The sequence below is a fragment of the Chlorocebus sabaeus genome, chromosome 13 (genome assembly GCF_047675955.1).
Source record: "Chlorocebus sabaeus isolate Y175 chromosome 13, mChlSab1.0.hap1, whole genome shotgun sequence".
Classification (NCBI taxonomy): domain Eukaryota; kingdom Metazoa; phylum Chordata; class Mammalia; order Primates; family Cercopithecidae; genus Chlorocebus; species Chlorocebus sabaeus.
The window spans coordinates 12987831-13002989 of NC_132916.1; the positions used below are offsets into that span (position 1 = coordinate 12987831).

The following is a 15159-nucleotide window of genomic DNA, read 5'->3' on the forward strand; positions in this document are numbered from 1 at the left end:
GCAGAATGGAGTGACAGGTCACCGTGCCCTCCCAGATGCAGGCTGCCTGCCGCCTTCCTGCAGCATCCCCTGCTTCCTGGGGACCAGGGCACTGACGCTCAGTTCAGCCTTCAAGTGCCGGGAAACCTGTGGTCCCCCTGAGGCACTCCTGGGAGAATGAACGCAGATGAGTTTTTAAACAGCAGAATGAGTGTGTGTTTGTGTGTGTTTGATAATGGTCCAAACTTTAATAGCATGGTAAAATATTTACTTTACTTTTTATAGCTAGCATGTAATCAATTGCTAACACACTGAAAGAAGTTAGAAACACCAACGTCTACTCAGCCACAGCTAGAAGGAACCATTCAACATTTACAAACATAAGTGTATACATATTTATGTACATGTCACATATAGGTTCATGGGAAATGCAGAGCCATCACCTCGCCAGGTGAGCCGCCGCCCGACCATCCCTCCTGCCCAGCAGAAGTGGGCGCCCCTGGGGGCATCATCGCTCATTCCTCTGACGCTGGGTTTCTTTTCCAAGCCACAGAGGACAGGGCTGTGGGCTTCTCTCTGGTTTTGGTTTTTAAGACATTAATTATCTAGCAAATTGGCCCATTCAAGTTAATCTCCCTCTTGACCCTGAATAGCCTTGATTCATATCACCAAAATTCCCAATCCCCTATTGGATAAATGATGCCAAGTGTGTACCAGGGACAGGGTTGGAGGTGGGGAAATTGATAATAAATATTAAGTAAATGTCCATTATGTGAAGACAAGTGAGTGGTGATCCTGGCATCTGGGATTTTTTCATAATGAGGTGGGAAGAAGGGCTGGTCACAGGAGAGCGGCAACCACTGAATTAGGAAATGTTAGAAGTGGGAGGCCTCTGAAGACCATGATTTTCCTTTCCAGGGGATGGAGTTGGGAATGGACTGGGCCACACGTGGGACCGGAGTGAGGGCTGAGCTGGATTCATGGTCACCCATGGAGCACCCTTCTCGTCAGGGCCAACTCTTTCCTGGGGCTTCTGGGGAGCAGGTGGAAGGAGGCAAGGAGCAGAGATGGTCTGGGAAGTTGTGGAAGCTCCTTTGTGGGGCTGTCACTTTAGCCTCACATGTAGTGTGGGCAAGGAGAATCCCTGTGAGTTGGTGCCTGTGCGCGTGTGTGGTTGTGTGAGGACGGCACTGCCCCACTAATTACAACTTGCAGGTGGGTACAAGTAGTTAGGTGGTTCAGAAAATCAAAACTGGTTACACAGAATGAACCTATTCCATTTTCTATACGTGCATGCAGTGTGAAAATAAAGATGGCTCGATGATATCACAGTGCAAGAACTCTGCAGGCCTTTCGAGCATGAATTATTTTGTGACCTGTGAATTGCCTTCATTCCAAACAAAACTTGTATGCTTTTCTTTTTCCTGTCTTCTTTTCTTTTATATAAAATGGCAACTCTTTCTCAGGAGAAATAGCCTTTTTCCATAAATGCAAATCATTTGGGGTTACTTGTATCAATGGTCAATGTGCCTTGTCTTTCATATGGTTATAAGGAGCAGGGCCATGGCTTTGAACTTGAGTAGCTTTAGCTGTTAGATTTATGGTCTGGAAAGAAGTCAGGAGAGGAGTTGCTGTGTCCCCTGTGGCTGCCTCCATAGTGACACACTCCCTAAGTCCAGAGCCAGTTCCCTTCTAGGCGATCAATGAAAGTGAACAAAGTGGTCATTTTCTTAATTTCATTCTGATTAGTGTCCAGGGAAGGATGATGACCTATATGAACTCAGCCCAAACCATAAGCCGATTTCTCCTCCTCATTTTCTGATACCTTTACTAGGACCTCAAGTTGCACTTCTGGGATTAAGTGACACGTTAACACAGAAGGAAGCCCAGAAGACGCCGGACAGAACCCCTTCTCCCTGAGCGTCCCCTCCCCTCTCCCTACTTCCAATCAACTGTTGCACGGCAAACTGCAAACGCAGAGCAAATTCCACTAAGATGGTGTCAAAAAGAGATAATTAAAGAAAAAAAATGATGGAAAGCTCGCCTCTTATCTAAGAAATCATTCTGTAAATATCTCCCAGTTCAAAGATTTGACTTTTGGTTGTTTGGGGACCATTCCTCACTAGGGATATTTCAAGAAAAAACTCTCCCCATCTGGATGATTTTGTTTTCATTTATGCTATTAAGGATAACTGTACGCAGATCCAAAATAACAGAGGATGTCATTTTATTGGCTGTCCACGGGAAGTTTCATCACACACGGAGGTGAAGACTGTGGGGGGCGCGGCACACAATACCTCAACACGAGACCTCATCGAGCGGCCAAACAGAAGGTGAAATGACCCCCGACACGACGGAACCCCAGCCGCCCTCTGCAGCCCTGGTGTCACCTTTCCACAGACGCCACAGCCCAATAAGCTGAGTGAGGACACTGTCCATCAGTCTCGGTTCGTTGCACTGTCTTCCAACAAAACAGCACTTAAAAATTCACAAAATTAAAAAAAGAAAAAGAAAGCAGCACTTCCTTGGAAACAGCAACACCACTGTAACACAGACGGCAGCGTGGCATGCAGATCCACACCTGGTCGGTTTTTTCCCTTTAGGATTTTTTTTTCTTTTTTTTTAATTAACAAATGGAATGGCATGTCTGTTTCAAATATTAGTAGCATAACACGTAAGTGCAGTTGCAGTCTGGCCACAAGCGTCAGAAGCCTTCCGTGTGTCTGTCACAAGGGCGGGCAGACACGCTCCGATTCTACCCCTGGAGGGTCCCCGTCCCCAGGCCCACCAAAAGAAAGCAGCCACTTCTTTGTTTCCATTGGTGTCAAAGCACTCAGGTTGGGGAAGAAAATTCAAATGAAACCAAGCTCTCAGCATCCGGGGCCGGCAGCCCTGTGCCGTTCTAAGTGGTCTCTGTCCCCCAGACCTGGGGCTGTTATCTCCACCGTGGCATTGGCTGGGGGAGTCGCTGTGGAGCACACCCCTCCGCTCACTCCTGCTGCCCGTGGAGGAGCCTCTGGTGCCTCCCCAGCCTGGGGCCACATGGGTCACACGGAGCTGAGCTTCACCAGGCCGCGCACGGAGTCCTCGTGCAGGGAGTCCTGGCTGGCCAGGCCCAGCACGTGCATGGTGCGGCTGTGCGCCAGGGGGCTGCCCGCCGCCAGCAGCCTGGGGGGCGAGGGCGCCTCATCGGGCGTCAGGAACTGGTGGCCCATGTGCTCATCTTTCCGGGGCATCACGTCCGCGAGCGTGGCCTCGGCGAGGTTGGGCATGGAGGCGGGCGGCGTGGGCGGGCCCAGTGTGAGGCTGGCGCAGGGCGTGCCCAGGCCGGGCTTCCCGGGTAGGTGCAGCTCGTCGCTGGTGAGGCTGGGCTCACTCTGCAGCAAGGGGGTGGCCGCGGCCTGCAAAACGAATTTGGTGCTCTGAATGCACTGGTCTTGGTCGCACTGGAGAGCGGGAGGCGCCAGCAAAGAGAAGGTGGAGAGGAGGGGGCAGAGGTGGGGAGGGACGGGGACAGGGCATGGGCGGGGAGGGCGGGGTGCGAGAAGAGAGAAACCGTTAGTGACACCTCAGTCAGCCAGGCAGGGAGCCCGTAGAGTGGCCCAGGTGCATTGGGAGAGACACCAAGGGTCTGGTGCTGCAATTGCCTCTGTTCAGTTGAAGTTACCACGGGTGCCCGGTCATAACATGCAGCACTGGTCATGAAGCCAGTGGCCTTGGTTCCCAATTTAAAGGACACAATTGAAAAATCTCTTGGACAGAGTCACAGGCCACCTACAGCAGTGGGTGGCTGTTTCTTGTATGCTGAAAACCATTTTTTAAACCCCATTGTTTTAAAAATACAGGAGTTGTACACCCATGTTCATAGCAATGTTATTGATAGTCAAAAGTCAAAAGCAACTCAAGTGTCTACTGATGGACGACAGCAGGGACAAGGTGCAGTGTAGTCACACAATGTTAGTGATTCAGCCTTAAAAAGGAAGTGCATTTGGACACATCCACGAGATGGGTGGACCTTGAGGACAGCATGCTAAGTGAAACAAGCCAGTCACAAAAAGACGAATAACTGTGATTCCACTGATACGAGGTCCCTGGAGGGTCATGTTCTTAGAGAGAAGGAAGAATGGTGGCTGCCGGGGCGGGGGGGCGGGAGGAGGAGGGAGCTGGTGTTTAAGGCATGCAGAGTTTCAGCCAGGGAAGATGAAGAAGCCCTGGAGATGGGTGGTGGTGGTGGTTGCAGAACAACATCAGTGGATTTAATACCACTGAATTTATACTTACAAATGGTTAAAATGGCCAATATTATGCCGTGTCTATTTTACCACCAAAAACAGAGAGAAAAGTACATGGGTGACAAAAGCCCTTGAGGGTCTGATCAGATTGTTTGGTAAAAGCCTAGAATTCTCCACTGCTAAATTTCCAACAGTTTCAAGAGCCATTCCCTAAGCCTCTGTGGTCTGAGAACGCCCACACTTGAGAAGATGTTTCCTATTCTTCCACTTAAGTCACATGACATCTGCCTTGTGTCCTGTTTCCCTTCACTCACTGGGCCAAGAAGATAGTGTAAGCACATGTTCAGCCTATGCAATGGGCACCCCTGATAGCTCTGCAGACCCTCTCCTTGAACTATGGGCAACTTTCAGAACAGCTAGAAGAGACTTAACGGGACTTGGACACCTTCAACTTGAGCCTGTGCAGCACCTTCTCAGTGAGATTCAGGAGCAGTGTTTCGATGGGAAGGAGGAGGAACAGGCATGGATATCAGGGGAGTAAATTGGGACTCTGTGCTCAAGCTATAAACTGGCTGCTCCGCTCCACTTCTGCAGAGTTCTTACGACGAGCTTGCTTCCCCTCTTCACAAATGAAGACCCTGGGGCACGGATGGGTTGGGCAGCGCGATCAAGACCTAACAGATGAAAGTAAGGGATGGATCCAGGATTTGAAGCTGGGGTAGACCTCTTTCCACTATTAGGCATTTGACACAGCAGATGCTTAATAAATGTTATTTGGTCTTTCATCGCCTCCTCTTTATCAGAAGGCTAGAGTTACTGAAGAACTACTCACCGATGGCTTTGTGATTTCGGTGTGCCAGCCTCTTCCTGATAAGAGACATGCTCAGAACTGCCATTGCTCATACCCCTGCAGCCGGAGCGGTGCAGGGCCAACATGCACAATACAGCCTCGACTGGAGGGAGGAAGTTCAGCCAAAGCCCATCCCAAGGTGCTTATTTCGTGCAGTGCACGCTTCCTTCCCAGCCTCAAGAGTTTCTTTCTAAAATCACAAGTAGGAGGCAGGCCACCCCCGAGCCACCCTCCAGCCTAGAAGAGAAGGTTGAGGGGCTGCAGTCTGCAAGAAATCTGCAGGTTTTAGATGCTCAAAGACTAGGTCCTAGGCAAGAGTAAAGCTCATAGTGGAGTTATGAAGAGGGCAAGCAAGTCTCACGGAAGATCCTTGCTTTTCTGTGGCTTCAACCCGGGCAGTGGAATTGCAAAACACTGAGAAGCTGGGGAAGGCCTGAGAAAGAAAGGTGCCAAAGTGGGGTCGGGGGGTGTGGAGGGGAGTGGGGTTATTCAGAGGAAAGGAAAGGCCATTAGAAGCTACTTGGGAGGCGGGTTGGGTGCGGGGGCTCACGCCTATCATCCCAGCACTTTGGGAGGCTAAGGCAGGCAGGATCACCTGAGCTCAGGAGTTCGAGACCAGCCTGGGCAACATGGCAAAACCTCATGTCTACAAAAAAATACAAAAATTAGCTGAGCATGGTGGCACACAAATGTAGTCCCAGCTGCTCAGGAGGCTGAGGCAGGAGAATCACCTAAGCCCAGGAGGCAGAGGTTCCAGTGAGCTGAGATCGTGCCACTGTACTCCAGCCTGGGCGACAGAGCAAGATCCTGTTGCTAAATAAATAAATAAATAAATAAAAAGTACTTGGAAGGGGCTGACTGTGAAGTGTTAACAATCCTTTAATGCACTCATTTTTCTACTCATCACCAGAATCATTTGTGCCACAGTGGTGCTTCTCCAAGCTGTCAGGTGGGCAACAGAGTAGCTTTCTCTGTTCTTGCAGGGAATTTCAGCTCAGGGTGCAGGTCCCTTCTGGTGGGGGCTACTGAGCAGGAGGCTGTCAGGCTGCAGACAGCTGTGGCCTGTGTAGGCTGCGCGCACTCTCCCATGCTGTCAGCTCTGCTCAGAACATGGGCTCAGTCTTGACAGGGCAGAGGTGGAGGCAGACCAGCCTCACTGATTAAACATTCATCTTCTGGAAACTATACCAGGGTTTGGATAGACTGAGCTTTGCAAAGAATGTTTTATGAACATCACCGTTTCGTATTCTTCCTGACAGAGGCAGCTGAGCCGCCGCGGCACTCCCATTTCCTGTAACTCCGCACAGCCTCCAGCAGGCCGGGCCTGGGAATGAGCCCAGGGCTGAGCTGCCACTTCAGAGAGCTTGGCTGGCGAGCCAGCGCCCTTGCTGGACCAAGGCATCTTGCTTTCAAGCTTCCTCTCTGGAGCCCTCACTCATCCTAATGCTTTCTGTCCACACAATACCCGCCCTCCCGCCCCCCCCCCCCCCCCCCCCCGCTCTCAGGAACAAGGAAATTGCAAATTAGATTTGCTTGTCTCTGCTGACCTGAAGAAAGTCTTTTCCACTGAAGACTAATTGGCAAATTCTGTTTTAGGGATCAGCCCAAGTACTTCTGACTGACTCTCACAGACTCACAGAAAAATATGTTTGAGGGTGGAGCTGGAGGCGATGGTCAAGGTCACATGGTAGGAGCCTGAGGGCAGAGGAGGGCTCCTCTCCTCCCAACCCTGTCTCTTTCACCTTCCCTCTGGGAAGAGGTGGGCTCTCCTCATCCCTGTGTTTATTTCACTGGCAGAGGTGGGCTCTCCTCCACTTTCTCTGTCTTTTTCCCCCTCTCTTGTCCATTCTTCTACTTTGTACTACCCCATCAGCTATGGGCCCTTTTCCTCTCCCCTGATCACCTCTCTGCCACCAAAGCCTGCAAACAGCTCCTGCACACCCGTGAGAACCTTCTCAGAGAAGGTGGCTGCCAGCAGTGGTTGGTTAAGCTCCTGAGAGCTTGTGTTCCCTGTTGGGGTTGATGCAGAGTTGGGTGTACTCTGGAGACTTCCATTTGCAAACATCCTTTGCTAACTTAAAACACAGATAACAGCCCTAGAGGTGGCTTTACTGGGAACCTAATGATGCTTCAGGCTCCTTTACTTACACAGCCTCTTTCCAAGGCCTCGTTCTCTGCATACTTAAGAAAAAGCATATCTCATGGAGATTTGCTTTTTCTTAAAGGGGGTCTCCCATGGCATGGTTCAGACTGCTCCAATCCTGGCCCACTCCAGCCATACCTATTGGTACTTTGCCATGCTCTACCTACGACTCGTTAAGAACTGGAGCAAACACTGTGTGGGCCTCACTGGCCAGGACCTTGTTGGAAATGCTCTTGAGTTTGTCAAGGGCTTAAGGACTTGAAGAAGGTGTGAAATAATATTTGTGAAAGAAAAAGTTTAGCCTAAGCCGTTTAATTTTTTTGTGTTCTGTTTTTGTGAGATGGAGTCTCACTCTGTCACCAGGCGGGAGTGCAGTGGCACGATCTTGGCTCACTGCAGCCTCTGCCTCCCAGGTTCAAGCAATTCTCCTACCTCAGCCTTCCGAGAAGCTGGGATTACAGGCATGCACCACCACGCCTGGCTAATTTTTGTATTTTTTTTTTTTTTTTAGTGGAGATGGGGTTTTACCACGTTGGCCAGGCTGGTCTTGAACTCCTGACCTCAAGTGTGATCCACAGACCTCCCGAAGTGCTGAGATGACAGGTGTGAGCCACCGTGCCCAGCCCGTAAGCCATTTAATTTAAAAAATCTATATAGAAGTCACTCAGAAATGTTTTCCAAATGACTCTTTGGAACCCTGACTTAACCGATGATAAGCACCTCTCCTACACAGATTTGTTTAAACATCTTAAAAGATGACTGTCTCTCTAAGTCTAGCTATGGGTGTTTCCCCTGATAGAGGGAAGGCTTTCATATCAACGATGAGCCTACTGTCTGTGCCCTCCCCAGCTTTCCTGCTGAGTTGATAGCAGGGGGCAGGGTCACTGGCACCAGGCACCGAAGTGTCTGAGTCCTGTGTGTAGTTCACAGCTTTGAAGACACTCTGCCACATTCAAACCGATTTCCATTCAGAAGGCAAATCTCAGCTGGGGCACAACGGGACCAGGCTCTGTTCTGCAGGGTATCACCCATCTAAATCTCCTGTTGGCTCAGAAGAGGGCACTGGTGTGGACAGAGCAGAATTTTGTCAGATTCCAACCAAGGGTAGTGCAATGACTCTACTGACTGGAATTTATAATTCTCATTAAATGCTCTCAAAATGTTGCCTGTTTTGAACATATGCTTCTTAGAAAAAACTTAGATATCAAATGACTCAGGGATACCTGATTTTTTAAAAAGAGCTTTTCCTAATTTTCCACTCTGCCAGAATTCCAAGGATGATGGCTGTGATTCCCATTTGAGAAAGTCATGGGGGAAAATGGCCAATATTTTCAGGGTTACTGTGGAGATGACCATGACAAATATTCTTACACTTCTCCCTCTCTCTCTCTCTTTTTTTTTTTTTTTTTTTTGTTTGTAACTTTTGCTTCTAATTCTTATTTGCCCATTTCTTGTTGACTTTTCTACTTAACTTTCTTGCTCTCTGGCCTCACCAACTCTCTTCCCTCTATCCTTTTTCTGCATTGATTTCTCTCCCACTTCTGCTTTTTCCGTCTTCTCTTTTTCTTGTCTCTTCCTTTCTACCTCTCTCTTTTACTTTGAACCTTTTTCCCTCCACCACCCAGGCTGGCTTTTCATCTGAGGACCCTTTAGTCTTCTGCCAGTAGAGGGAGACATCACCGCTCGCTTTTTTCTCTTATAATTTGGTGGCTAACACCGAGAAGCTGTTGGGTATGCTTGAATTGATCTAACCAGTTATAAAATCCTAAGGAAAAACGGCCGACCACTTGGATATCTGACAGTGACAGTCCATCTACCCTGAACAGCAAATTGAGATACTCATGTTTTTATTCCAAAACAACCTTTTTAAAGTTCGTATTTATCAAATATTAGGTTGAATCATATGATATGACCAATTTTTAAGGTCAAAAATTGGTCGAATGCTGGATGCTAATAGAATAGAAGCTTGATTTCTTGTAAGAGTGTCTATGAAAAGATCTTTCTGCTGGCGGCATAAAAATCCCACTGTCTAAAGTGCTGGAGCTTTTGCTGCCATTGCAGTAAGTCACTGTGACGACTGATTTACTGCCCAAATGAAGCGTCAGCATTTAACTTGCAAAGCAGTTTATGGTTTCAGACGTCTGGATGTCACACACATTAGCACTTAATGTTACAATTTAAAAACGCCATAGAGATCATTTACTTTTTGTTTCTGCAGATTCTCATATAAAATGGCTCATGTTGGAATACATTTTATTTTACCCTAGCTGACTTCTTGTCTGAAAAAACCGAGTGTACAGATGTTACTAAAAGCAAAACTAGGAGCTTTCTAGATGGCCTGTGTACAAATTAAGAGTGACTGAAATTATGTATTTCTTTTGCTCCAGTTCTGTCAAAAGCATTAGCGTTAGGCATCATTTATTTCTGCTTGGCTGTGAAGCTCTGTTCTGGGGTCTTATGAATGCTTGTTGACAGTTATAGAAACACCACAATCTTCTAAAGTCCACCTAAAATGCACGTGCAGGTTGGAAGGGGAGCTTTTTTGTGTTCTTTTATTTAACATTATCATTTACGTTTGCCTAAGTTATTTTTTTTTCCTTCTACCTTTGATTTTTCATGTTACATGGAGCGTTCTTCTGTGATACTAGTTTAATAAATGATACAACTGCTGGTTTCATCTTGTTTTGATACTGGATTGGGGGATTTAAAATGTTAGGTTAAGTAAATATGGTAAATGATTTTCTAAAAACAAAATTGTAGCAATTATGCACCACGTTACTGTCTTTGCATTTAGCATGTGATCCCAAAGGACCTTTGTAGCAACAAGTGCCAGATATAAGCATAAACGATGACACCAATGCTATACAGAAGTTAAATTATTTGACAATCAAACGAGGTATGCACACTAAAAAGTGGATTGTAACTGGATGTCTTGAGTATGTCATGCATGTACATTGTCCTAGATAGAACTTCGATGTTAGCTAATAATAAAAGCCAACAATGAGGGAAGCAGGAATAATCAAAATGTGGTCCTCAGCTGGCTCTGAGTTATTTGCACATCCTTCTATATGGCTCCTTGGAATTTCATAGGGGTTCAGAGGGCAAGAGATACTTCGGGTCACATGCATCATCTTATTGCTTTAGATGCCACATTGTTGGTTCTCTAACATTTTCTTCCTTGAGAATTTATAGTAGAGGGAAAATCTCACAGGCACTGAATAACCACCCCCATCCCCCACTCATGACAGAGGATACACTAACACTGGATCTTCCCATTTTTGAGATCATAAGTAAGACCTCAGTAGGTACTTTGATGTCAGCTTTCTATCAATATTTATCTAATTTTTTTGACCTGCAATATCAGGGTGTTTATCTAGATGTAAAATTATAAAGCCTTTATCTCTAATTGCTAAAATACTGCGTATTTCCTTGGGAGCACATTTTCTGTCATTCAAGAAATACCTTTCTTATCCAGATACTGGTCCTAAAATAAAATGGCAGGCAAAAATTTGACCAAAGATACCCAGGGCCTCTTTCCCTCCAGCCTTTCTCTCCTCTGCAAATGAACATGCTGAGTCTGATGCTAAATCTGTCTCCAAAGGCTCCTCCTTCAAAGTAAGCACTGGAAATGGCTTTAGGTCAGAGTAGTCCTACCACATGGCTAATCCAGTGTTTATTGTCGGTAGAGTGGGTAGCAAACAGCCCATGTCTGGAACATATGGCAACATGAGTCGTAACATGTCCTCTAATGATAGAGACAAAGCTTCTACTGCCAGGAATGCTGGAGAACTGACACTGGACCAGCTTTCAGCCTGTATATAAGGGAGTATATGAAACTGGCCAAAGTACAGGAGGCAAATGGTTTCCAGTAGCGCACAACGGGCAGCGCAAGACTGTAATCCCTGAGGGGAGGGAGACTCACAAGGTAAGCCCCACAACCAGCCAGTTCTTTTCTTGGGGAAAGTTCCCCAACCGTTGCACAGAGCTGGAGTCTGAGCAGACCACAGTTGTTCGGCTATAGAGAAAACAGAGGTCGGAGTGTGAGAAAAACAAAGTGGCTGGATCTGCAGGGCAGGAAACTGGAGAGGAGGATGCCATTCAGAGAGGGAGGACCAGAAGTCCTAGTGGGGGTTCCAAGGGCTGTAGCCAAAGGCTGTGCTGTGCATGTGCAGGGTGAGAATTCCCTGCCCCAAGGCTTATAAGACAGCAGCTGCAATGGGGTTGAAAGAGAAATAGAGATACTTGAGGTTGAGACAAGTAGTGCATTAGGGACACTGATGTCATGAACACCTCCAACACACTGTTAACACCCCTAGGATCCCAAAGACATCAGAAGGCTGTGCCTTAGGAGTAAGAATCATGCCCTAAAGTAAGACCCCAGGCCCATCCTAACAAAGCTTGAAACCAAACAATCTTCAGAGAAGACAGAATTCGGAGGTTAAGTTCCAACAAATTAAAGAAGTCTGGAAAACACTTTGGACTTTCCACAGATCTGTACTAACAAAATATAATACAAGCCAACACATGTTCAAGGTGACCAGCCGGTAACTGAACTGCTCACTGTAACAGGAGCAACACTCTTCGGCATAAGATAACAACATCAAGAGTTTCTATACCTTATATCTAAAATGTCCTGTAGTCAACAAAATATTAATAGACATACAAAGAAATGGGAAAATATGATAGAACCAAATCAAAATTTTAGAACTAAAAGGTATAATAAGCAAAATGAAAAATTATCTGGATGAGGTTCGCAGTAGATTGGATATGGCAGAAGAATCAGTGAACATGAAGAGAGATCCAGAGAAATTATCCAGTCTGAAGGCTGAGAGAGGTGCTGAAGGAAAACGCACAGAGCCTCAGGGACCTATCCTCTGGGTCAAGGTCAAATGGTCTAACACATGTATCACTGGAGTTCCAGGAGGAAGGAGAATGGATTAAGGCAGAGAAAAAAAAAAAAAGTGAAGATGTAAGGGCCTAAAGCATCCCAACTGGATGACAACAATAACTTCCAGGCCCAAAGAAACTGAATGAACTCTAAGCAGTGTAACAGCAGAGATCACCCGTGGGCCAGGTCAGTAATTCACTTGGATACTGATATGTTTCCACATGGACAAGCCTTTTGCCTGATCTCGACTAGACTGGTCTGAAGTGCTACAAATGGTTTTGACTTCAGGGAGCAAGTAGAAAGAAAAAAGTGTGAGTTTAACGTGTCATCGATTAACACCGTCATTTGTAACAGAGTGGAAACTGCTGATACTGGATAGATGTGCTGATCAGGTTGCAGGTTAGATTATGAAGAGGCTGCACATTCAGTTCCACAGCCTGGTTTTGTGACTGACCGCAACCGATTAACCATCCTTCTGCAGAGAAAGCCTGTGGGGTGTGGCTCCCTCAGCCCTGGGAGGAGCCTTCAGGCTGCACTCCATAAGAAGACCTACCAGGGAGACTGCTGGTGTTGGGGTTAGGAAGAATATTTTCCATGGAGTCAGACTGCCGAGTGTGAGATCACGGCGTGGCCACTGGTTATCTCTGTCACACACTTAACATCCCTGAGTCTCAGTCTCCTCAATGGGGCAATCAGAGTATCCCCATGAGATGGTTTTGTGAGGACTAGATGAGATAATGATTATGTAAAGCCCTGAGCCCAGTGTCCGGCACACAGGGGACGATCTCTTTCTCTCTCCTTTCTCTTTCTCTTTCTTGTTTAACCAACATTTGCTGAAACCAACTATCATAGGGACTATTCTAGACTCCGGGTAGATGTGCTAAACAAACAGCACTGAAGCACTCAATTATTATTATTAAAGCCTGAGGCATTTTTAATAGAACGTAAAATATTCATTGACAATTGAAATTCATAAATCCTTGAAGTTTGGCTGAAGCTCCCCTTCATGTAAAAATGACTAATGCTTGATAACTTCCTAAGCACAGGCTTTTACAGGGGAGCGTGGATAAGGGTAATGAGTTGTGGGGACTGAAAGAGTATGGCTGAAAATCACTTTACCCACAGTCAGCCCCTGTAGATGTTTCTTTATTGACATGCATAATATAGGGTTAAGAGCATGGGCTCCGGGCTCAAATTAGGATGTTTTTGTTAGAAAATTGTACTTAAGCGCTCCTTCCTCTGGTTTTGTTAATCTATAAAATGGAGATAATATTAGTAGCAGGCTCAGAGGGGTGCTGTGAGGGTTAGCAGAAGTTATGTACGTGGAAGGCTTGGAACAGCACGTGGTATGTCCATGTGGTATAATCTGGGAAGTGCTGAGCCCCGTGTCAGTGTGAAGGTGGATGAACTGCAAAGAGGAGAGTCGGGAAAGAACATTGGGTCTCATGTTCTGCTTAGCAGCAGCCCTGCTTGCGCGTTTCCACAGTCCTGTGAGCACGGTCCCTATACCACAGAAGCCCATAAAGAACAACCAAAGCAACAGAAAGGCCTGTTCACCAGGCGCCCGAATGGCCGGTAAATGTACAGTCCAGTGGAACATTATCTGCTGGTGATATTGGCCTGTTGATTAGACACAATGGGTTCAAAGCCCTGACGACAGAGAAGAGTCTGCTGGAGGGGACCTCCACTGGACAGGACCCTGAAGGTCGATGTTCAGCCCTTGCCATTAATTTCATCCCACCAGCTACCTGGGAGGCTGAGGCAGGAGAATTGCTTGAGCCCAGGAGGTGCATGTGTCAGTGAGCCAAGATTGCGCCACTGCCTGTCCAGCATTGCGAGGAGATGCTCCCTGTCCCAAGTCTGACATCTCTGGGTGGGGACTCCCGGTCCTGGGCCGTTCCCTCTTGGATTGAGTAGAGTCTGAATCCCAGACCCACTCTCTGGTCCTAGTTGTGACCTGTGGGGCCACACAGAACACATGTCATCCTCTCCTGCTGATGTTCTCATGGCACGTGGGGCACTCCAACAGAGGGTAGAAGCCTTGAGACCAAAGGACTTCTTCCAGAAGCAACCTGGGTTTCTCACAGCAAGGGGAAGGCATGGGACTCCAAGCTAATTAGACTTTTAAATTTATTCATCTATGAGCAACTTACTTTGTAATTGGTAATGATTTCCATGTAATCATATGTGTGCTTGGGGATTCTGATGAAGTAAGAAAAACCCAGTGCACAAATCATTCCTAAACTGTCATAAAAGTTTCATGAGTGCTAAGTTTAACAATTAATGAAGTTAACATATTCATGTGTCTCAAAGACATTAAGCATTTATCAATTTTGATTTTGCAGTTTTCTTTTCATGTTTTAGAGCTTGTAATTTTTTTTCCAGGTCTTACACTTTTTTATAGTCCCTGGAAAAGTGCATGGGCACTTGTCTACAGTGTCTGATGGCTTGAATGACCATGACATCTATCTCTTCGTTCACAGATTAATTTCATCCCACCATGGTCATAACTTCGTGGAACCATGACATGCCACTATATCAAAGAGAACTCCTTCCCTCTAGCTCCTAGCTCCCCATTCAGGATGGAGGTCTTTGGAGATGTGGCAAAACTGGAGGATGGAAGGAATGAGGAAAAGAAGTTGAAACAAATTAATATTTGTTAAGAACCTCCTGTGAGTGAGCCCCTGCAAGGAGAATTTGCACATACTTTCAACTGAACGTTTAAAAACCACCTCCAGGCCAGGTGTGGGGGCTCATGCCTGTAATCCCAGCTCTTTGGGAGGCCAAGACAAGAGGATTACTTGAGGTCAGGAGTTCAAGACCATCCTGACCAACATGGTGAAACCCTGTCTCTACTAAAAATACAAAAATTAGCCAGGCATGGTGGCATGCACCTGTAATCCCAGCTACATGGGGGGCTGAGGCAGGAGAATCGCTTGAACCCAGGAGGTCAAGAGTGCAGTGAGCAGAGGTCACGCTACTGCACTCCAGCCTGAGTGACAGAGTGAGACTCTATCTCAAAAAAAATAATAAAATAAAATAAAATAAAATAAAATAAATAAAGGGG

The 15159-nt window shown here is 46.7% G+C and overlaps 1 protein-coding gene across 4 annotated transcripts in view; it reads right to left on the reverse strand.

Annotated features, from left to right (window-relative positions):
- Nucleotides 1-2189: 2189 nt before the first annotated feature.
- ZDHHC14 (zDHHC palmitoyltransferase 14) overlaps nt 2190-15159 on the reverse strand; it is a 302219-nt gene continuing 289249 nt past the window's right edge. For 3 of the 4 annotated variants that reach the window (XM_008007682.3, XM_008007680.3, XM_073022304.1), the window contains one exon: nt 2190-3425. In XM_008007682.3, coding sequence (XP_008005873.1) covers nt 3027-3425 — 399 coding nt within the window. In that variant the 3' untranslated portion in view covers nt 2190-3026. The remainder of the gene's footprint in view (nt 3426-15159) is intronic. The other variant, XM_008007681.3, reaches the window with a different exon arrangement.